The sequence below is a fragment of the Calliopsis andreniformis genome, chromosome 5, assembly GCF_051401765.1.
Source record: "Calliopsis andreniformis isolate RMS-2024a chromosome 5, iyCalAndr_principal, whole genome shotgun sequence".
Classification (NCBI taxonomy): Eukaryota; Metazoa; Arthropoda; class Insecta; order Hymenoptera; family Andrenidae; genus Calliopsis; species Calliopsis andreniformis.
The window spans coordinates 7,092,705-7,115,226 of NC_135066.1; the positions used below are offsets into that span (position 1 = coordinate 7,092,705).

General features: G+C 29.4%; 7 protein-coding genes across 8 annotated transcripts; 3 read left to right on the forward strand and 4 right to left on the reverse strand.

Moving 5' to 3' along the window:
• Positions 1-141: 141 nt before the first annotated feature.
• On the reverse strand, positions 142-3,825 carry Wcd (U3 small nucleolar RNA-associated protein 18 homolog wicked). Its single transcript, XM_076378810.1, has 8 exons — positions 3,785-3,825; positions 2,181-2,350; positions 1,883-2,107; positions 1,631-1,802; positions 1,379-1,568; positions 1,038-1,225; positions 800-968; positions 142-707 (listed from the first exon to the last, which is right to left on the reverse strand). Exons 1-8 carry the CDS (start codon positions 3,791-3,793, stop codon positions 244-246), a joined length of 1,587 nt encoding a protein of 528 aa, XP_076234925.1. The 5' UTR covers positions 3,794-3,825; the 3' UTR covers positions 142-243.
• LOC143179526 (sperm-associated antigen 6) lies at positions 3,095-11,071 on the reverse strand. The gene is made up of 10 exons (XM_076378820.1): positions 11,047-11,071; positions 10,559-10,821; positions 10,208-10,418; positions 9,959-10,137; positions 9,719-9,892; positions 9,511-9,663; positions 9,303-9,452; positions 9,075-9,233; positions 4,433-4,578; positions 3,095-3,322 (listed from the first exon to the last, which is right to left on the reverse strand). The coding sequence occupies exons 1-10, from the start codon at positions 11,069-11,071 to the stop codon at positions 3,178-3,180; spliced, it is 1,605 nt and encodes a 534-aa protein (XP_076234935.1). The 3' UTR covers positions 3,095-3,177.
• On the forward strand, positions 3,885-9,297 carry LOC143179524 (uncharacterized). Its single transcript, XM_076378817.1, has 3 exons — positions 3,885-4,022; positions 5,635-6,618; positions 7,457-9,297. The coding sequence occupies exons 2-3, from the start codon at positions 6,406-6,408 to the stop codon at positions 7,544-7,546; spliced, it is 303 nt and encodes a 100-aa protein (XP_076234932.1). The 5' UTR covers positions 3,885-4,022; positions 5,635-6,405; the 3' UTR covers positions 7,547-9,297.
• Positions 10,608-12,786, forward strand: LOC143179521 (uncharacterized). Its single transcript, XM_076378813.1, has 6 exons — positions 10,608-11,636; positions 11,749-11,890; positions 11,986-12,150; positions 12,220-12,354; positions 12,431-12,565; positions 12,647-12,786. The coding sequence occupies exons 1-6, from the start codon at positions 11,356-11,358 to the stop codon at positions 12,719-12,721; spliced, it is 933 nt and encodes a 310-aa protein (XP_076234928.1). The 5' UTR covers positions 10,608-11,355; the 3' UTR covers positions 12,722-12,786.
• Positions 12,787-15,332: 2,546 nt separating this feature from the next.
• Cul1 (cullin 1) lies at positions 15,333-20,053 on the reverse strand. 2 transcript variants are annotated; one of them, XM_076378808.1, is made up of 14 exons: positions 19,628-20,053; positions 18,682-18,902; positions 18,431-18,593; positions 18,131-18,349; positions 17,804-18,058; positions 17,437-17,730; positions 17,105-17,368; positions 16,852-17,031; positions 16,554-16,703; positions 16,353-16,471; positions 16,153-16,273; positions 15,972-16,078; positions 15,675-15,894; positions 15,333-15,470 (listed from the first exon to the last, which is right to left on the reverse strand). In XM_076378808.1, the coding sequence occupies exons 2-14, from the start codon at positions 18,843-18,845 to the stop codon at positions 15,390-15,392; spliced, it is 2,337 nt and encodes a 778-aa protein (XP_076234923.1). In that variant the 5' UTR covers positions 18,846-18,902; positions 19,628-20,053; the 3' UTR covers positions 15,333-15,389. The 2 variants fall into 2 exon arrangements, with proteins under 2 accessions (XP_076234923.1, XP_076234924.1); XM_076378809.1 differs by lacking the exon at positions 19,628-20,053 and adding an exon at positions 19,395-19,515.
• Positions 20,054-20,364: 311 nt separating this feature from the next.
• On the reverse strand, positions 20,365-21,022 carry Tom7 (translocase of outer membrane 7). The gene is made up of 3 exons (XM_076378818.1): positions 20,805-21,022; positions 20,647-20,695; positions 20,365-20,549 (listed from the first exon to the last, which is right to left on the reverse strand). Exons 1-3 carry the CDS (start codon positions 20,902-20,904, stop codon positions 20,534-20,536), a joined length of 165 nt encoding a protein of 54 aa, XP_076234933.1. The 5' UTR covers positions 20,905-21,022; the 3' UTR covers positions 20,365-20,533.
• Positions 21,023-21,092: 70 nt separating this feature from the next.
• On the forward strand, positions 21,093-22,443 carry LOC143179523 (uncharacterized). Its single transcript, XM_076378816.1, has 3 exons — positions 21,093-21,244; positions 21,377-21,480; positions 21,547-22,443. Exons 1-3 carry the CDS (start codon positions 21,242-21,244, stop codon positions 21,764-21,766), a joined length of 327 nt encoding a protein of 108 aa, XP_076234931.1. The 5' UTR covers positions 21,093-21,241; the 3' UTR covers positions 21,767-22,443.
• Positions 22,444-22,522: the final 79 nt, after the last annotated feature.

The window sequence follows — 22,522 nt, forward strand, 5'->3', positions numbered from 1 at the left end:
ATAGATCATAGAAATTCTTTTGATTTTGTATATTTAAAATGGAGAGAAAAAAATAAACTAAAATTGTTTTCAATTATTACGTAAATCTTAATAATTATTAACATCTTTTTTCTTTATACTTTTTCTATTTACGAATGTGAACTGTTTTTTCCAAATAAAATATGTGTAGAAACGACGTAATTTAGTTCTTTTTTATTAAAAAAATCTTTAATATAATCATATATTTTACAAAATAATATTTGTCTAATAATTTCCATAATGCTTCAATCTGTACAAAAAAGCACTACCTGATCTGTTAGAAACTGATAAATAACCACTACCTGGAGAAAAGTCAATGGCCTCTGGCATTGATATATTTGTTTGAAACGTAGGAAAATTGGAAAAGACTGTAAACGATGGCAAATGCATCATTTTAAATGCATTATGTTTTTTGTGTGAAGCTATCCCCAATATTTCAGAATATGAATTAAACTTTAGAGATGTGATAGACGTTACAAGATTGTAAAGAATTTTTAAGGGAGTAGGATTTGCATTCTGTAACACTGTCTTTGTCTCATACAAGTTAACCACACCTTCATTACTACCTGTTGCTAAAAATTGACCACTTGGGGACATTGCTATACTGGCACAGGACAGACATCCATCATCTACAGCTCGGTGGATACACATGCGACTATTAATATCCCATATGTACATTTCACTGCTATCTGTAGTAGATTACAAAAATTAAAAAGTGAGATGAAAAAAATTTGCAATATTCAATTAAAAGGTATAAAAAATGTTTTTACATGAAACTTACCACCATGTGTAATGAGAGTTTTACCATCTTGAGTAAATGACAGTGCCCTACACCTTGCATTCATTTTCAGAGTACCAACAAGTTCTTTAGATGAACTGGATAATAAGAAAATTTCTCCCAATCGACCACAAACAGCTAATAATTTACCATCAGGTGACACTTCATATTTCTAAAGTTATTTTAAAAAGAGTAGAAATTAATATTACTATAAAAATGATTCAAATATAATATCACTGACCTTCAGATTAGTCATACCATGTGGTAATGGTATTCTATATGTTTTTCCAGTCATTAAATTGTAAGAATGACAATGTGGATAATATTGTGAGCCAATTAAAACTTCTGTACCATCCTTAAAAAATTTTGCAGAGCTAATAGGAAACTTTTTATATTCCATTGTACACAGTTTAGCATTTTCAATGCCATCTACCTATAGTTACATTATTGTTCAATAGAGTTTTTTTAATGATATAAACATAATCAAAATGTTCTTGTAGAAAGTAACACAAGTGCTAAAATTTTTCAATTTTGTTGTGTATGTTATTTTCCACAATAACGTTTCAGTTATATATTAATTACCTACTTGAAAAAGAGACAAAATTCCTGATGTACCAGCAACTAGAGCTACAGTAGCAGATGGGTGAAATTCAACACTTGATATTACTGGTCCTTCAATATGCGTTTGCTTATTAATTGGAGTTAATGCTTTTATGTCAATAATGTTTTTTGGCAAATTTTTCACTTTGGGTTTCTCTAAATGACAACTATGCTGAAAGAAAATATTAAATTGTATTAAGTCTGAATCAAAAACTTCTTAGAAGCTTTTAATACCTTCAATATTTCATCATCCAAGTCATCAGAATTTTTATCAGTTTTCTTAAGTTCAGCCCATTTTGGAGTGCCAATTAACTGTTTATATTTGTTTTGTAGGTAATCTTTGTATAATTTTTCTGGCACATCATCAGACAAATTACGATTTTGTAACTTTGCAGCACTTTGTACTCTAACAAACAATATAATCAACTTAATTAAAATATAATTAATTCTTTAACAAAAAATAATTCCTAAAATGGGTATACATACGAACACTGAGCATCATCTTCATCTACCCATGCTGGTCTCTTTTTATTTTTTGTATGAACATCACCTTCAGTTTGTGCATTCACATCATTACTTATATCATCATTTACAGAAATATCATTGTCATCTATATTAATACTTTCCTTTTCATTCGATTCAACGAAATCTTCGTCGTCTGATAAATTGTTTATGATATCACTTGGATCTCCAAACACAATTCTTTCTAACCTGTACACCAATTACGTTATAATTTTTCAAAGGGTTCTAAATCAGTCTTTTTATCTTATAGCTATAATTATACCTCGCTTCTTCCTTTGGATCATATTCACTTTTACGTTTCTTTTTTAAAGGTGCATTAAACTTTTGATTGTACAATGTTTTCGTAGGCATACGTTTCTTTGATTTAATGACAGGCTTGGACACATGATTCTTACGTTTCACGTTATTTCTCTTCGCAACTGCCTGTTTTGTCTTCATGATTTATTTAGCAAGATATACAGCAAGTTAAAATAATAAACTATAATATATTTTTACCACATAACCTTACAATATTTGTTTTGCCTACACGCGGTCCTATCTTGCTATCTTCCTATCGACTATGTATATCTTTAAAATAGTGGCGCTTTCTGTTTTTCTAAACGTTTTTATTTTCTCAAAATATTAAATGCAACATGCAACTATGTGCAAGGTCTAATACAGGTTCTGGTTTTGAACGTATTGCGAATATGGGGAAATATTCGAGTTCTTAATACACTAGAAATTATACATGTATATTTCTAATATTGCGTATATTATATACAGACACTATAAATGGAAGATTAATTGTTTAAGTTTTATTAATAAAAATCATGTTGGTATTTGTTATTGTTATTTCCAATCTGAAGATTCGTAAAGGCGTAACTATTTTTGTTTCTAAAATTATACTTGGTTAACAAGTAGATAATACAAATTAAAATATGTAAGTACGTATACGTTAACACACGTGAAATAAAGACGTTGAATTAGTGTGCTAAATATTAATTATTCAGTTAAATTTACTTATTTCGTGAGTGCGTAAATATTTAGAACTTTATAAACGAGAAATTTTATTGAGCACCACTGTACAGAAAAGTTGTCGAACGTATTCGAGAAATCGCGGAAATCGCAATACGATTTCAAAAATAGGATCGTATGTTGAACGACTGAAATCGTCGAAACATAAATTGGAAAACTGAATAGACATTTTCTAAATAATTATTTTAATTTACTGTATAATATATGTATAATTATAATATACAATTGAAATTAGATAATGTATTTTAACCTTCTCCTTCTTGAGATGATAGAGTAGATTTGGAATCAATATCAGATAAACGATCTTCCATCGCAAACAGGGAAGGACATTTCGGTTGATATTGTTCAACTGCTTCAAGTAAACTGTCAGGATATCCAGGAGAATAATACCTAATATTCGAAAGTATAACAATTACACTTCAGATTGAAACTTTAATAAACTTTAGTCAAAATAAAAACTAATTGATCCGTGGGCCCGATATTTTCGCGATTAATACGTTATACGAATCTATGAAATAATTTTCGAAAAACTGTATGGCTTAACCGTATTCATTAATTGTTACTTTCGCTGATAAACAAATGTATTTATCGTTATACAGATATTACAGTTAAAAAAATCAAAACGAACGATGCTGAAATTAAAGAATTAAGTGCGGGTTACAGTTGTAGAAGCCTAGACCGATTGTTGAGTTGTCAATTTTTACTCGCTGGAAAAAAGGTTGCTCATCACTGGTATATTGGATAAAATATAAGTCAAATTTGATTTCAACGTCTATGAATATCAATGCTGTTATACTACATTAAAGCTTTACTAATAAAACTATAGAAAATCAAAACTTGCTCTGTAATTACAGAAATCATCGAGAACGCGTAAAATTATTGATCCATTAAAGTCCGGGTTTATATTTTTCCAATGCCAATCAGCTGTGACAACATGGCGGTCACACCGTATATTACTTGCCCGATTTAAATTAAGACACGCGAGATCCAGAAACGGAGCTGCAGTTATTTGCATTCACTGCTCGTGTAAACGACTCTGAGAAGACTGGACTTTCTCATAGATAAAAGCCCACGCTACCGAATTCCATGGGTAAGTAAATCCTTATTAAGGTTATGTCAAAAGCAACTAGTGTTTTTGATGATTATCTATTGTTGCCATTACTTTACATGTACATACACTGTTGCATGTGTTAATATTTTAATTAGTCTTGCGCATGTAACGAACATCTATTATTTGATTCATGACAGAATGATAATGTTTAAATAATTTGAATAATTAGATAACATTTAAAACACCTATACATTTCAATAAAATAATATTGTTTTTTAAAAACTATAAAATCCAGTTTCTTTCAAAGATATTTTAACTTATAGTTGTTACATGTTGATAGTATAAGCAGCTTAGTATGTTTTAAGAACTGCCAGGAACAACAATGAGTGAAAATATCTTTAATTGTTAAAAAAAAAAGTATGTAGTGAAGGTATAAGATAAGAAATAACCTGATAATTTCATCTGGGAAACAACAATTGATAATTTGTATGTATTCTGAAAGAGTTGAACCAGGATCGGCCTGAATTTCCTGTACTTTTTTTAAACCACCGGATGTTACAAACAGTCTTCTTGCTCTGGCATCATGGGGCAAAATCTATATAAAGATGAAATGATAAACAAATTAAAATATATTCTTTGTACTTTTAATATTTTAATGTTTTCAATACATGTATGTATGTTTGTCCATGCATGAGTAGGTGGTAAAGAGAACATTATTAGCAATCAGTTTGCATGTTGCAATGCACCTAAGAATAAGGCTTCTGAAACCTGACCTGCACACTGTTTAAGTGCATTCGCCCAAACTAAACCTACATTCTTAAATGTTTTAATTATAATGATGAATTAACATTATTTAAACATATTATACATATAATAAAAGTATCATTACTATTTCTATAATACACAAAATTATGATCTTGAATACATTGCAAAAATAAAGAAACAAATAAATAAACTATGTAACATTGTGTGACAACTTATTGCGAAATTTGCAAGACCTTGTAAATATTTGTTGCGACATTGTTATGCGTCCTATTTCACATATTTCATACCGCTTCTGACGCATAAATCAGCGACATTCCACGCAACAATATTGCATTGGTTCGTATGATTTTTAAAAGGCAGTCAATAATACTGATAAAACAAAGTTTGTTTTTAATTGATTCTAACTCATTGATTGAATTTCATCGTAATACTCGTAGAATTTATATAAATTGTAAACCATTAATTTTTTATTTAAATTGCAAATAAAAAGAAATAGGTACTAAAGATTAGAAAAATATTTATAATTAAATATTTTTTAATTTATAGTTCACTTATTTACTCGAGTAATTTGATTTTAAATTTGCAATAGAATTATCTTGCTAACGTTGCATGACAAATATTATTAGCGGTATATATTAATACATATACGCAACGCAATGAAACCGAAGCCAACCTGCATACTTTTTTCTGTCTTTTTTCATCGCCAAAAATATCTCATTTCCGAAAACAAAATTCCAGAGCAAAGTCGTAGGAGTTCGTGTTTATTGCAAACCTGTCGATACATTTACGAATTTTTTATTCCTCAAGCAACTTTTAATTTATTATTTGTATAATGACTTATGTTGTTTAAAATATGTTCATAATAAAATTATCACATTTTTTACAGTTTTAATCTGTGTGGTACTAAAGATCGGCCGCAAAGGAAAGAGAAGGAAATTCGACGCCAGTTTTTTGCGACATTAGCCGCAGGACTAATTAAACTCTATGTATGCTGACTGTTTGTTTTATTACAATTTCTAATTTTTTACTCAAATTTAACCGGACACGGTTTGCACACGCTCTAAACAGAAAGTATTAGGATTTTTAAAGCATTTTTTTAGAGCAAGCAATGTAATAAACAAATAATAGACATGTGACAAAAACTGAGGCAGCAAGCATTAAGTGAAGCTTTACATACAACGATTATAATAAAGTAGATATAATATAATAATGTGAAGGAACATAAAAGATAAGAATAAATTGAAGAATCTAAAATATTGCAATTAAAGCTGTAATAACTTTTTTAATGACATGCATGACTTTGATAACAGGAAAGACAGCAGCCTTAAAGTCTAAACAAATAAAAGTGTACATGATAAAAGGAAACGATATCACTGTATACAAGACAAATTATACTGTGCATTAGACAATACAATCTGCAGGATTTGTAGCAAATATGTCTGATAGCAGTAGCATAAAAATCTGTAACTTATAAGGAGTTAGCTCACCGCTACATTGCTCAGTGTAACTGCAGAGGTTTTATAGACTACATGCGAAGTTAACTTTGTATAATTTCATTGTATAACATTGTGAAATTCATGTTAATTATTGTAAAGCGTGGACATAAAGAAGTTGATTTCAAACATCAAACAGAGAAGGTGAAAAGCCAATAGTAGACATGATAAACAATCAACATTGTGTTATTCTTAATTCTGGAGAGACCAATAATTATCACCAGCCGGTCTCTGCCAAACCTTCAGTTGTTTCTGTATCAAGTATTGATTCTGATGTGAGTGACAGAAGAGATGTACGTGAAGAACTTTATGCTGGAATTTTCAGAAGGCATAGGAAGACTATACTTGTACTAGGCAGTTTTCTCAAAATGTTAAGGGTGAATAGAAATATGAACAATTATGCTAGTATTAAACCAAACGATGACAATGATGAATAAGAGTGATTTTGTTGCATGAATGGACAAGTAGATTAAACTTCTTGTTTTATTTTGATAGTAATTAAAGAAGTAATATTTATTGCTTTGTAAAAAGAAAAGTGAACATAACTTAATTATTGGTATAAATAAATATTGTAATGACTATAATTAATAGATTAATTTCATTTTCGAAGTGAGTAATGTACTTGGTTTAATATTCATTAATTATATAACTTAAAAACATCTTATCTTGTGTAAGGTAATGCCTTGGTACATATTGATTTTCTAATTATGTGTAACTCTTATATATGATGGTTGGGTTTATCTGTCATGATAAATACATAGATCATACGTAAGTGCTTACTAGCAACGTGATTTTATTTACTTCAAGGATAGGATATGATACACACGTATCATGTCTACTTTTTAAAGCACTGTATACTGATAAAAAGTATGTGAATTTCTTTTATAATAGCACAATAGAAAAATCATATATTAATCGTGAATATTAAAAAAATTGTAACTAGCACAAACTGTTACATATTCTACTTTTTACAAAGCAAGACTTTTTAACTAAGTGATATTAAATTATAGAAAATTTCATATTAATTATAAAAATATTTATGATACTGTTAAATATTAAAAAAAAAGAACTTTAAAATTTTATTTTAACATTGATAGATAAATTATTTTTAAATATTGTTATAAAAATGGTTGGTCATTTATATGCATTTCTTGACTATTCTTATTATAGATACAGTGATGTAACATAACTTTCTTTTTTTTTCTCATTTTTCAGAGATACTTGGACAGATTGCATGCTCTGAACCGAGTATATGCCTTAATTGCTTTACGATTCGAGATTATCATGCAACAAAAGTTTTGGTGAAACTTCTAGTTTCTAAGATTGTAATGTTTATTTTTTTACACTGATTTACGTTATGAAATAAATATTTTTGAAGTTTATTTATTGTAATAGAAGTTTCTCAGCAGTTATTAGTTTTGGATGTTTTTCTTAATGTATAGTTTATTTTAAATTTTAATCAAAGTACTAGTCTACTAAAATTTCTTAATAAAAGAAATGCAAATGAAAAAAGTAACGAAATATCTTGGATGGAAATCATTAATGATAATTGATAAGTCTCATTATTTATGTTTATATAAAAATTGATATAATGATTTGAATGAAAATTTGCAAAGAGTCAGTCTTTCTCCAGAATGCAAGTACTGCATTTATACTATTAGTGCTACAATTCATGAGCTTAATATTTATCAAAAGTATGATTCAAAGCACATAATATTAAGATTTGTACATTACATTAATGTATTATTGCTAATATCAAATTAATGCCTTATTGATCAACAGTTTCATAAACTGAAATTTTCATTGATCAATGATTAACATTTACTTCTAACTTTACAATTCTTTGTTATCTACATCTACAATTTTTGTACAACTGGTAACTTTATATCAAATACTGCCATTAGAAGATACACCATGGTACAATAGCCGCAAATAGAAAGTAGCTTGATAAAAAGTACATCTAAATATTTCATACTTCGATTACAATTTTTAAGTAAAGAGCACTTAGCGATTCAATCGCCCTCGTACATTAGCCGAACCATTTACTGTCGTAAGACTGAGAAATGTGCTTTTTTGGGACTTCAAATGTGCCATAATATTTATTAAAGAAGCATTAAAAGGAATAATTCAGACCATTTTACGCTCTTACCGTTATTTTCACTTTCTATTAATCTTATTGTCAAACGAATACAATGACGTATAGCATATCGAAATGTATTACTTTTTACTAGAAATATGAAATATTTGATATCTGTGTTGATCAAAGTCAAATTAAAATTTGTGCCGTCTAAACTGTTGTAACGCGTATAAAGGGGACAAACGAATAGTAGAAATTGCGAGGATAAATTATACAAATACAGAGATAAGTCATTGTATTATGTGTACATCAAAATAGTATCACAAAATTAGGATTGTAATGATTAGAATGCTATTACGGCATCATAGGTTTTATGTGATAAAGAAGAACCATTTATCTTATACAACAGCTTGACCAATTTTTCAGTAGAGCAGCATTAAATAGCTGAATAATATTTGGTGTATATATGTCAATATTATTTGTTATATATTATATAAAAGCAAAGTTATCATTAAATGACAACCTTTGTACTCAGAGTAAAAAGATCTGTTATTATTATTGGTTTATATAACTTAGTCAAGTAATGTATGTGATAAATAATAAAACATAAATATTGTATTTTACAAATTGTAACACAGAAATTGTTTCATTTATTATACTGTTATGTTTTAGTTTGTAAGTTCTGAGTACAACTTGTATAGTGTATGTATAAAGTAAAGAATTATATACAAGTTAAAATATTATCATATTACTTACCTTACTAAATTGTGCAAGCACATACTTTAAAATGTTAGGTGGTGAATCATATAGTAAGGGTTCTAAAGCTTCAATGTACAAACATCGCTGCAGTACCTGCTTTAGTGTTACACTACATTTTGCTTTGAGATCCTCTGAGCTGTTTGGCTTATTATAAAACTGAAAATTAAATGTAAATGATAATATAAAATTATATAATTGATAACAGAAATAAAAAAATGTATATACTTGTAATAACTTTGGAAAAATATTAGCAACTGCTATTGCTTTTGCATGTTCTGGTGTATGTTTTCCAATTTGACCAACTGCCCATGCAGTAATGGCAAGTATGTAGTCGTCATCTTCTTGGTGTAATACACCAGATAAAATAATAACTGCCTGCAAAAAAATGTTTTATTAAAAATATTGTATCAATAATAATATTATAGTGTTATACTTTAGATCCTATAACTGCTGCAGCTAATTGATCAGAATGTCCAGCAATGTAGCCAAGTGCCATTATTGCTGATAATCTAACAGGCAATTTTGATGTACTAATTAATTCAACAAGTGCACCAATACCACCAATATTTACAATAAGTTGGGCCATCTAAGAAAAAATATAATTAGTATGCAGTAATGAAACAGAAATTTAGTTGTTTTACTTCGAATGAATGCTTGCAAATTTCTCTGGTCAATGTTGTTGCAGCTTTAACAACACCTTCGTCAGGGTGTGCCATATGTACAAGAACATCAGGAAAAACTTCAGCTTCAATAACAGATTCTGCCAGGTTTACTGAATGTTTTGATATACTGCTCAGTGCCGAAAGGACTTGACGCTGTATATTTGATTAAAAACTAGAATATTAAATTACAAAATCTCATAATGCAATAATCTGTTTTACCTTCAACTTAGCATCAGGATTAGATAAAGCTTTTGCAAGAAAAGGGATTGCTCCTGCATCAACAACAGTCTCAGCAAGATCTTTGTTGTGTTTGCTTATATCAGAAATAGCAGATGCACTAATTTGTTTTAAACACAATTCAGGTTCTTGTAAACACAGAACCAATAAGGGTACAGTGCCTATTAAGAACATATATTACATATACATAAATTACTTAAACTATATTATTTTGTATCACAATGAGTGTACCTGTATCAACTATGCTTTGGGCTAAACTTTTATTGTGTCTAGCAATATACCCTAGTGCCCAAGCAGCAGCTTCTTTAACACCAGAATCAAAATCTTCTAAGCATAATAAAATGATATCCAATCCATTGTTCTGTATTACTATGGATGCCAACTCAGGAGAATGCTTAGCGATAGCACGTATAACAAACAATGCTGCTTTCTTATAAAATTTCTGAAACGAATGTATGTAAATGTTGCAATGGCTAATTTTGCCCATTTTTTATATGTAATTCATATTAGAAAAAATATATCATTCTATTGAAAAAGAAAAAGAAACACATTTTTCTAAACTTAAAGTGCTTACATTCATACATTTTGTTTATCAATATTCTTTAGTAATTGAGGTAAAATATCCTTTCTTATGATAGCTTGCGCTAATCTATGATCATTATTTGCAATTTTTCCTATTGCTATAGCTGCCATGTGTTGAATGGATGGCACAAGATCCGTTAATAAAGGACGTAAAAGATCCAAAGCTCCAGCAGCTTCAAGACATTCTACATTGCTTGGTTTTGAGGCATAATCCGCGACGGATTGAACGAACAACAAACGGGCTTTTTGATACTGATCAAAAACTACAACGAATTAATATTCGATGATGTTAGTTTTGATACAAAAAAATGAAGTATTTAATCATAAAGATGTTTTTTAACTTGTAATGCAACAAAGATTACAATAATTATCACAAAGGTAAAATTACGAAGAAGTCCGCTTTATTATGATCGTGTATGAACTGTCGAGAACCGCCAAATTTTTGAAAGAAACTTACAAATACTTATGAAAAATATCGAGAAATGTACCTTGCAGAATTGAGCGCGCTGTCATTTCTGTACGCTAAATAATTTTAAATGTTACGTATGATATTGACACTTTTAATTAGTCAACTTCATAAAACGATCGTACGTTTGATGGTTTGAACATGAGAAACTGCCGCCCTTCGCGCTGATAACGCAGTAGTACTACGACCCCGTAAACAAATACTAAACAGGTGTTCTGGCTGAATATAAACAAAGGTGTTATAGATAATCGATATCAAATAGGAGGTAGCGAACACATAGAATTATTAAATGAAACAGTACATTCTATTTTACGATTAGTAGCATTGAAGAATGGCTGAGGATTTATTAGTTAAAGAGAAAGGATTTCATCAACTAAATAAAGAACTGGAGCAGAAAGCGCAAGATTTAATGAAGGAAGTAGATCTTGTTATAAACACTTATAATAGCGACTGTTCAGTTCGTAATTTAAAATTGCAGTATTCAAATTTGATAAAAGAAAAGAAAGAATCTTTTGAAAATACGATAACACGGAAAGAAGAAAATTCACAGATTTCCGTTAAACGAAATGTATCTTTACCACATAAAATTAATCAAGACTTTTCATCGAAATTGTAAGTAGAAGACGTAATAGAATTATTTATATCAAACTTGTGTAAAAGTATTATTCTGTGCTATAAATAAGAAAATTAAATTTTTGTTTTTAACATCATCTTTACCTAATAGAAAAGAAGTGCAAAAGAATCCTGAAGATGAAGTTCCTAAAAAAGGAAATTTGGCACACAAAGCTATTGTTGATTTGTTTAAAGCTAAAATAGATTTATTGCAAAATGAGTTACAAGTATTAAGTGATGAATATAGAAAGAAGGTAAGTGGAACTTCCTACAGAAATAATTAGCTAACAATTTTAAATTTAATTAAATCTTAAGTTAACAGTTTTAAACAGTTTGTGTTACATTGCAGTGTGATAATTATAAAGATTTAGAATCTGAGTATAAAAAGATGGAAGTTAAATCACAAAATGAAATAGAACTCCTAAAAGATACAATTATAAGATTAGAAAACACTAATAAAGAATTGCAATGTCAGTGTTTAACGTTAAATACTGAAAATTCAGTTATAAAAAAGGTATAATGACTTAATTGAAAAGAATTATATATACTATTTTAAACACTTATAAGATAAATTTGTTAACAGGATTTAGATAAACTTGAGAAACAGATAAAAGTGTTAACTCAGCAATCAAATAATTATAGTACAAGATTAAATAGATCTCTAGAAAGCAATGATAAACTCAGGAATGGCCTTAAATGTTCTCAAATAGAGGAGAAGGTAAAAAATACATTTAATATAAGTTTAAAAAGTTACTACTTTTTTGTATAGATTTTTATATATGTCCTATGTTTAGGAATTAAGAAACCAAATTAGAAAGCTACAAGAAGAAAAAAGATTGTCAGTTAATAATTTAGGAAAACAAATTTCAGAATTAATACATGTATTTAAAAAACAAATGTTATTTATAGATAACTTAAAAAAGCAAAATGTACGTACCTGTTTTATTTTTTATTTCTAATATTTTGTAAAGTACTGAAAGAATTCATTTTATTTATGTATCTCTATGTAGGCATGTTTAATGGCAATTAGACAGTTAAATTTGACAAAAGAAGACTTTTTAAGACTATTGGATCTAAAAACCTGAGTTCTTATAATAAATTGTATATAAAACATTTATTGAATGACTGCTACAATTTATACACTGTGAAAGATGGAATAACTCCATTTGATAGCCACTCATTTTATACAATTTTATATTACAACGCGCATTTCTTAACAACACTCAACACAGATAATGGATTTACACCTTATGTCATACATTACCTGTCTGAACTGTTTGTGAGATTGAAAAGTTTAATTTTTAATTTAAAATCTATGTTTATCTTGAAAATTTAATTTTCATGTACAAAATGTGTGTAACATTTTTTATTAGAAATAAATATATTTTTAAATCACAACATAATCGCAGAAATTACGTAATTGTGCTACACTAAATGGTAATAGTATTTGAATAGCAAGTAGGATTTGTAAGCTTCAAAGTGAAATATAAGAAACACAATTATGGTCACTATGGAAATCATACACTAAATTGAAATTTAAATTTTTTTTCCATTTTACATTTCTAAAAAACAATACGGTATAAAATTACGAGGAATATGACTGATTTCCATTGTAACTATACTGAATAAAAGATTTTCATTTAATTGTAAGATAATATTCAATGACTTCAACTTATTTACATGTAAGTCTTATTTTGTGCATGAAGAAGAAAAATTAACACTGATTTTGACTGTATGTACAAAAATTAAAGATATTAAGGTATTTCACAATTAGTATTTATGAGATGATTGTTTCTTTTTTTATCCGTATTTAACATGTTAATGGGACACGCACAAATTTAAAGCATTCAAACATTTTGACAAATTTCGATGTTATTTTCCATCAAATGGTACATGCATTTTACAAATTTTAATTCTCACAATGGAGAGTCTGTATACTTTAGCTTAAATAATGTTCCATTGTATTTTTCTTAAACTTACAAGAGTAATTGAATGTGTTTTAAAAATTTCACATGGAATTAATTAAACAATATCTAATATCACAAAAAAGTGAATAAAGGCAACATACATATCCTCATCTTCAGCTTAACGCGTTCTGCTCAACCTACTTTGAATGATTTTCTCTTAATACTTTAATATTCAAATTCGTAGTACGTTTTATTTAATAAAATACATTAAGTTAATGCTTTTTTTCTTATAATTATATATCAAGATACTGTTGCTCATTCTTAAGTAAGTTTTAATACTATGACGACCGCTGACGCAACAGTTGCGCCATTGTAAAGTTATTGTTAAAACTAGCGGTCGTCATAGTGTTAATATATTTTTTTTAATTTTTTCGTTTTTAATTACAATAACTTTCAGTTTGAGACTGTTGCTTCTCAGACTTTTTACAAGTTGAGTTTTTTATGACTCAATCTCAAAATGGTGACAATATTTGCAAGCGTTAGCATTATTACATGTATATGTATATATATACTGTGGTGTGCTGTATTATTTTTAATATTAGCAACATTGATTCATTAACAATGATCATTTTATTTCTAACGTCGAATTTAAGTCACTGCTTGTACCTTGCACTCAATCGAACCATACCACGAATTTCCATATCATTTTATATTGCACACTCAATTTTTAATGTGTCCTAATTATTAAAAGATAAATATTTAATGAAATTATTTGAACAGTTTATCGGAAAAATTTGGTACCTTTATAATTAACAAGAAAAAAATTCATTAGTCTCATAGATTAAACGTTACTTATGCTTAATAGCAGAAACGCGCTTTTCAAGCTTTAAATATAATAATGTATATAATACACATTTCTTAGTCAATGTTTCAAGATTTTTACACAATGAGTCATAAATTGTTCAATTGTAATTTTTTCTAGAAATTATTTATAAAAACAATAATTATATTATTTTGCAAATTCTGTCTGCCATTAGAAAAATTCATTTTCAACTGAGACTGTTCTATATGGAAGAACAACTCAATCTTCATATTGCTAGAGGAGTTCTTTTTATTCACTGGTATAAAATTTTGTTCCTTATACACGTGACCACTAATAGAACTTTATAATTGCTAAAATGCATTACTATCTATGTGCTTACTCGAATTTACGATGTGTTTGTATTAATCTATAATACAAATAACTAGTGAAATTACATTTCTTTCTTATATATTACATATTCAGAAAAGAGATACTTGAACAATGTGCTTTACACTATTCAAAAAAGCAAGGAATCGTATGAATTTCTCCAGCTTTTTATTGTTATTAATTAATGTGACTTACGATGTACCCTGAACTTTTTTTTTCTTTAATAGTCTATTCACAGAGTATTTCTCATTTTGCTGTTGTCACGATTAGTCTCTTATTTTATCTCGTTTTAAAAATCAACTTGGAATTTAAAAATGTAGTTTTCAGTATTTTAAAATTATATTTTTGTATTTCTCATCATGTAACCCGACATATCCAAAAAAGTAGCACCGCAATTTATGTCAAAGGCGGCACAGACAGTAACACACCTAGCATTTTGACTATGAAAGGATTTTATTAACATATTATAAAAACCAGACTCTAAATGCGACCAAAAGGACAACATGATACAAGGGCATCCATGTACAAGGAAAGTATACGAGATTCAAAATATGAGACTTAAATAAATATTGTGACGGTATGTAGCAATGAGAGTGGCGTGTCATCTTTCTTTCGCGTATATAGTTGGTGCTGTATCGTTGTCCTAGATCAACTTGATCATGCCAGGTAGCTATATGTGTCCTTTTGACCCTCTGTGCGCTCCAGATATTCTTTCTCAATTAAAATATCTATACATTTCTGAAAGAGCAGAATCATCCTGTGTTAAGGTGAAACTCTCTTCGTCCATCGTTCTTGTTACACATTTTTAGTTAACATATCAGTTAACATAACACGCATTATTACGAATAAACGTACACTTTGTAATTTTGTGACTTTTTATCGTTTTAAGGAAATCTCGAAAGTACCAAGTTACAAAAAATAAAAAAAATCAACTATACTTACCTTAATAACGTGTACTCTTGGTTTGAACCTAGAGCTTAATTGATTTAACACTTCAGCTACCAACTGCTGATGTTTCAACATTTTTCTCATTTTCATAATCCTAACAATTGCTGCCTGAATCAAAAGTTTCCTATCTTCTTCTATATGCTTATGCGTTGTTTCTTGTTCGACTTTTAATTCTGTTTTCATCGGTATATTAATATTTACCCTCAATTTCTTGCTGTTGTAAAATTAATTTTTTTAGTGTTAATATAATTATAAATGAAATAAATTTCGTATGTAACTAATTGGGCATACTTTTTATATCCCGTGAAAAGTTCCACTGTTGATAATGGTGTTAATTCAGCTTCATCATCATCTGTAGCTGCTGTTAATAGTTTAGCCTTCAGAAGTATTTGAATTACCTATAATATTGAAATTATTTATAATTTATTTTTACTAGACTACAGTAAATACTTTTTAAGTATTGATATGTTACCTGAAGCAAAAAATCCATTTTTATTTGCGTAGCATCATATAATTGCTGTATTGTCCATACTGTGGAACCATTGTATTGTAATAAAACAGCCATTTGAAAAGTAGATGCTTGTAACGTATATCTATAATTGAATTATGGAAATTTACTAAAAAATTACACTGTTGTAAAAGGAAAAAGTTGTTTTTCAAGTACATTAGTACCTGTTTTTAAAACAATTTGTATGTAATTCTCCTTTAGACATATTATATAACCAATTCAACTTTCTTCCGCTATGTCGCGAACTGTAGAAAGTCGTGAACCTATGTACAGATCGTTCTAACTGCAATATACAAATATCATGTTTAGTTAAATATGTCTATTCTATTTGAATGTGAAGTAAATCGTTTGATGACTAAGCTTACTTCTGTTGGCAATGAAAAAGTAAAAGATTGTTGAAACGGCCATGAGCCAGAAGATAGTACTTGTATACTGAAGTCTATATCCAGTGGTTCTGCAGACTTTGTTAAATGTCTTCTGAATTGCTCATTTAGGTCCTTGGACACTCCAATATCCTGTGGACAGACTGCTACAATTATAATGTTATATATTTTTAACAGATATTAATAAAGGGTATGAATATAACTGCCTATAAAGAAAGAAGAGTGTAAAATGTAATTAATGTAAATTTCATAAAAATAATATTATAGCACAATACAGTACCTGGAACATTCGTTGTAGTTTTGAAGTATACTCAAAACCACAAGCCTGTTTTAATTTAGAGATCATAGAAGCCTCTGCATCATCACTAGCAGACATATGTTGCACCAATCGTTTTGCCAACATTTTGCTATAGAATTTTTGAAATACATCTTTGTCTTCAATATATTTAAATACTACCATCTAGAATCAGTACCCAGATATGTTATACCTTTATTGAATTTGATTTTTATTCCTTTAAATAACTTATACTTACAACTTGATTAAGGGTATCTTCAAGTTCTGCTTCCTCAGGATTTTTACTACTTTTTTTCAGCAACAAATCACAATATTTTGCTAGTAATTCTGGTGATTTACTGCTGCTATTTGCAGCTCTAGTTACTGAATTGCTGTTAATAAATCTTCCACAAGCCTTATCAAGAGCTGCCACAAAACCGCTATCGTTATTAAATGCAACAAGAACTAAAGCATTATATTTCTTATGGACCTCCAAAATTGTGTTTACATACACTTTTGGATCCTGTACAAAGGAAGAAAAAATTTAAAGAATTGTTGATACAATTAATTATAAATTAATGCAGAACGTACATTAGCTGCAGAATCACCATATTTATCAATAGCTGCAAGACCTTGGTTAGCTATGTGACCCTCTAATAAATTTCGCAATTCTCCAAGACCATTTGGTATCCTTGCTACTAATTGATACATACGACCTAGATCTATATTTTTATCAGCATCCAAAAGATTTTGGAATTCAGAATGAAATATATCTAAATGTTTTTCAATTAACACTCTTTCACATGTTTTAGCCAATCTTTCATAAGTTGTTTGATGTAAATAAACTTGAACTCGTTTTCGTTCTTCCAATAATCTTTGTTCCGCCTGTAACAAAGTAATAAGTATAAGTACTTTATTTTGAAAATATTCGAGAATAGTCAAGATTTTGATACACAACCTTTTTCATATACTCTGTCACGGGATTTTGCCGGAGGAATTCTGAACTTTCACGAGTGTAAAACCTTTCTGTATCTTCAAGGAAGACATTCTCAAACGAATCTTTATAAACTGTAAGATTCAGACCTTTAGCACCAGGATCTTCCTCATTTAAACCCAATTCTACATAACAATTAATTACACCACTGACTAAACGTGTGTTTATTGTTTCTCCATTACGTTCTCGTTCAATTAATTTAAGCACTGCATTAGTAACCTGAAACATATTTGCATGTTGGTTTCACTTGTATATTATGTTCAAATGCAGACATAAATTCGAATAACTTACTTGTCTGTTTAAACGCCTGAATAAGTTATCTCTCCACGTAACCAAGGCTAATTGATAAATTTCATAAATTCCTTTTCTACCCTCTTCACATTCTCTGCGTACCCAATGACGGTTTATATATGAACATACACCATTCAAAACTTTACTACTAAATTGATACTCTTCCCATTGCCTTGTGTAGAATTGTAGTACATCTTCATCCATCAAATCAATTCCATGCTACATTAAACATCATTAAATTAACTATTCTTTTTCAGCATTATATTAATGATTTATCATAATTAGTAGAATTATACTCACTTTCAATAAGCTAATAAGATAATTTCTAAGAAAGTCACGTAGACGTCTATATAATTCCAAACCAACTAACTGTGCACCTCCTTGAGAAATTTGTCCTTTTTTGCTTTTGGTCGATGTTCTATTAATTTGTTGATGAACACTCGTACAATAATTATATACATGTCTGATGAATTATGTAGTACATTAAGAAAATTACTAGATCATTGACAATAATTTTTGAACCATTATCTTCTTATCATTGTAAAGGATACGTGTATAATTCTATATATCTTGGTTTAGACATACACTGTCTGTTATAAACTTGTTCAATACCCTCACGGAGATCTCCCCAAATTTGATCTAAATCTATTTGTCTGAGGCCTGATGGGCCTCCTTGGTGACCCCCAGCTCCTCCACCGCCTCTATGCCCTGACATCCTACTTCTATATGCTTGTCGAGTGAGTGTCAGTGTTACTACTTCCTACTATAATTTCTGTAGAAGAAATACAAATATCATTGTTATGGTAAATCCTGTATAAAATAAAAATTAAGCAGGTAAAGACTGGGAAATTAAACTAAACATATAACAAAGGAAAAAGTGCCTTTAATTTTGTTCAAATAAACATACAATGTTGTTTCATTCGAAACATTTTATTTTCTATACACTTAACAACAACAAAAAAAAAAAAAAAGGGAAACAAGGTTATTGACTGCAATCAATTGTAGGGTACATTACATTCAACAGTCTCTAATGAGCTACCAAAAGTTTCACAATATTGATGTCACAACTACTTGCTTATGCACATACTTGAGCCTGTTGAAAAGTGCTTTATAAACTATAAATAAAACACATGAAAATTTCTTACGCGTGTGTGTACAAAGGAACGTTTAAAAGAGATTGACCATGGACTGAACTGAATACAAAGATATCTATGAAAAAATCGTTTGTGCGGGAAAGGTTAGTCGGTAATCGAAAGGTTCATACCGATGTAGTTACATCAGGATGCGCATCGTTAGTAGCAGCTCGAATCTTTCGTCAGGGGACTTCGAAACATCACAAATCTTCGTGTTACAACACTACCGTCCGTCACTATCGCAGATCCACAAAAAAGTAACTGGCAGAAATAACATCAACGTAGTCCGTCGCCATGAGAGGATACTTTTTTTTCGTCCGCAGAACGAGGGAAGTGTATCGTGAAACAGAAAACGCGCACTCACCTGTCGACGTTCACCACCGCATAACAGGCAGGGTTGGACAAGGGAGTTCTCGTGGAAATGTGGTGGCCACCTTTAAACGATCACCGCTACTCCGTTCTACATACGATTCAACGAGAAATTTTCACTGCTTCCGTTATTTCTGTGCTCTCCGCGGTGACGAACACAGCAGACTCGCGAACCTAAAATGTACCTACGTGCCCAAAACTGACCACGGTTGCGATCTGCTGCTTTAATTCTGACAGGTTAGGCGCCACTGTTACCAACGAAACAACGCGTCAACGGTTCCGCAAACTATTCCTCAGCTTATTCATTCTTATTCTTTCTCGGTCTTATATATTTTCACGAAATTATTTAGCGACAATCTTATTACCATAACATTGTTCCACCTTTGAAAGTATTAGACTTAGAAATGGTTGCACTAAAAGGGGCAACGTAAATTCTACAATTTCACGACGTAATAACGAATGTGGGAAGAAAGAAGAATGCTTTTTGTTTTAAAGTGTGGATACCCTGATTGCGAGCTTGACGTGCAAAAATTTAAATGATCACTAAATAGTTCTTTTCTTTGTGCTACGAAAAATGATCAAAGGATTTATGTCTATAATTCGGGGAATTGTATTTTTTAATAATTACCTTATACGTTTTTTGTACGTATATATACATATGTTTACTTATTTATTGAATATTCTACTTTCTAGAGTTTAGTACGAAGGGAAAAGACAATGTATACTTTGGAGTGTAATTATAAAATTTTCATTTTATTTGGTTCAACATTGAGGTAACATTTTCTTACTAATAATTTGATCTATTACAATTCCTTAAGTGAAAGTACATTAAACTTAACAAAAATAAGGAAACACGTGTTACGTGAGCAATGGAAAATGAAATAAGATAGTGGTAGACAATTTATTGCCATAGTAAGCTGAAATATAAAATTGGATTTATAGTAGAATAAATAGAGACACGGAGTTATTTTATATTTTAAAAAGAAATACATCATTGTTGATTACACAACTTACTTCATAACTGAAAGTGGAGGCATGCCTGGATCAGCACCCTTTCTAAATCCTATAAATTAAATTATTCCATTAGTTTTATAAAATTATTCTCTTCTTAAATAATTGTCACATAAATACATTTTTAAATGCTAAAAAGTTTGAGAAAAAATTATTCTAACCTAAAAATAACACGGCTGGAATGAATCCCCAGTGAAATATAACTTTGCTTACGTCTAAAACAATCGCAATTTTTTGCTTTGTGTTTGGGCTTAGTGACATTTTCGTAAAATTGTTGTAGAAATCAAATAGTCTCGAGAACAAAACGTTTACTTTTAACGTTGATTACTTTGCACACTTTCAATGCGTGAACAATCGAAGTACGGCACTGAGCACTGAGTTTCTCTTTGTTGAGTATGTGTCTCGTATCCAATGTTAGTTCTTGATTTTACCAATAGGATATTAACTGCAGATTGATTTCGTTCATTGAAAACGTAGCTTTGCGCTTCGTAAACTGTTTTATCATATGTTCCATCTAATGTTTATATAGTTCATGGTTCTGTTTTGACAGCATCAGCTGACATGTGAAAATATTAGTTTCAGTCTACATATTTTCTCAATGGTAATTGAGGTTACTTAGATTTATTCTGGTTCTTACATGCATTTTATTTAGAAGAGAACGGTTTCTAGAATCTATATCTCACATGTAAATGAACTCCACGAAACTGATAATAAACCGTTCATTTTGTTCTAGAGTTCATTGCATTATTGTGTTTGGGGCCTATGTGAGTCATGGGAGTATTGCTGCGGCGACAATACTTGCTGCAGGGAGACGGACTTCAATTCCTTGCTTCTAACGTGCGTTTAATATTTTTCTTGATTATTTATTAAAATAATGTTATTGACAAAGAATTATATTAACAGGATTTTCATTCTTGGAACACTGATTGTTGTGGCCCTGTTTTGCATCTGTGTCTACTGTAGTTCTCAACGAATTTATGTTCCATTCCTGAAGAAGTATTTTAGGATTATTTATGTACTAATGTCTACATCACGAGAAAATACAGTTGGTTCTACGATAAAAAAGGAAACAACAACAGAAGATTATGTTGTAGAAGTACAAACAACAAAGGTTTCTGTATAGTAAACCTTATTTGTACTTTACCACTCAAACGTTTGGAGCAGCCTTTATTTCTTGAATGATACGAATTCTTTCTTAAATACGCAGTTCTTTTATTGGAAATCTTGCACTTATACAGTATGTTTAAATAGTATTACACGAATAGAAGTTAGAATCTCAACAGAAAGTATGTCAAAAATATTGATTAAAAAGTATTATATGTAGTTCATAGAATGTACTGTTTTCTGCAGAATGAGAGGTATTATATTCTGCAGTTGAATTCTATAATTCAGTTTTGGGAGTCTACTGCTTCATTATTTTGAATTCCAAAAAAATGAATTACCAGAATTTCAAAGTTAAATTATGTAATTATAAAAAGAGAAAAAAAAATCCTCAATGGAAAGATATTTTTATAAATTTGCAGTTTTTCTACATAAGTACAATACAATTTTAATTTGTACTTTTAACTATAATTAAGTGGAGTTTTATAACACATATTTTTAATAATACATTTATTGAAATAAAACTTTTGAAATCATGACGTGCTCCAAATTTTTGAGCAGAGGTGTACCTATTCTTTTCTACAAATTGTGTTATGGCAATTGAATTAATGGAATTGTTTAACTAGCAGAATTTTCTTTGTTAATGGCAAAATAATAAACTATATATCAATAACATGTTAAACTATATCCTTTGTACCTTTAAAAGACAAATACATTTTACAATAATATAAAACTTTATTTTTTCCTTTTATCACTGCACAATAATGTAGGACATTGT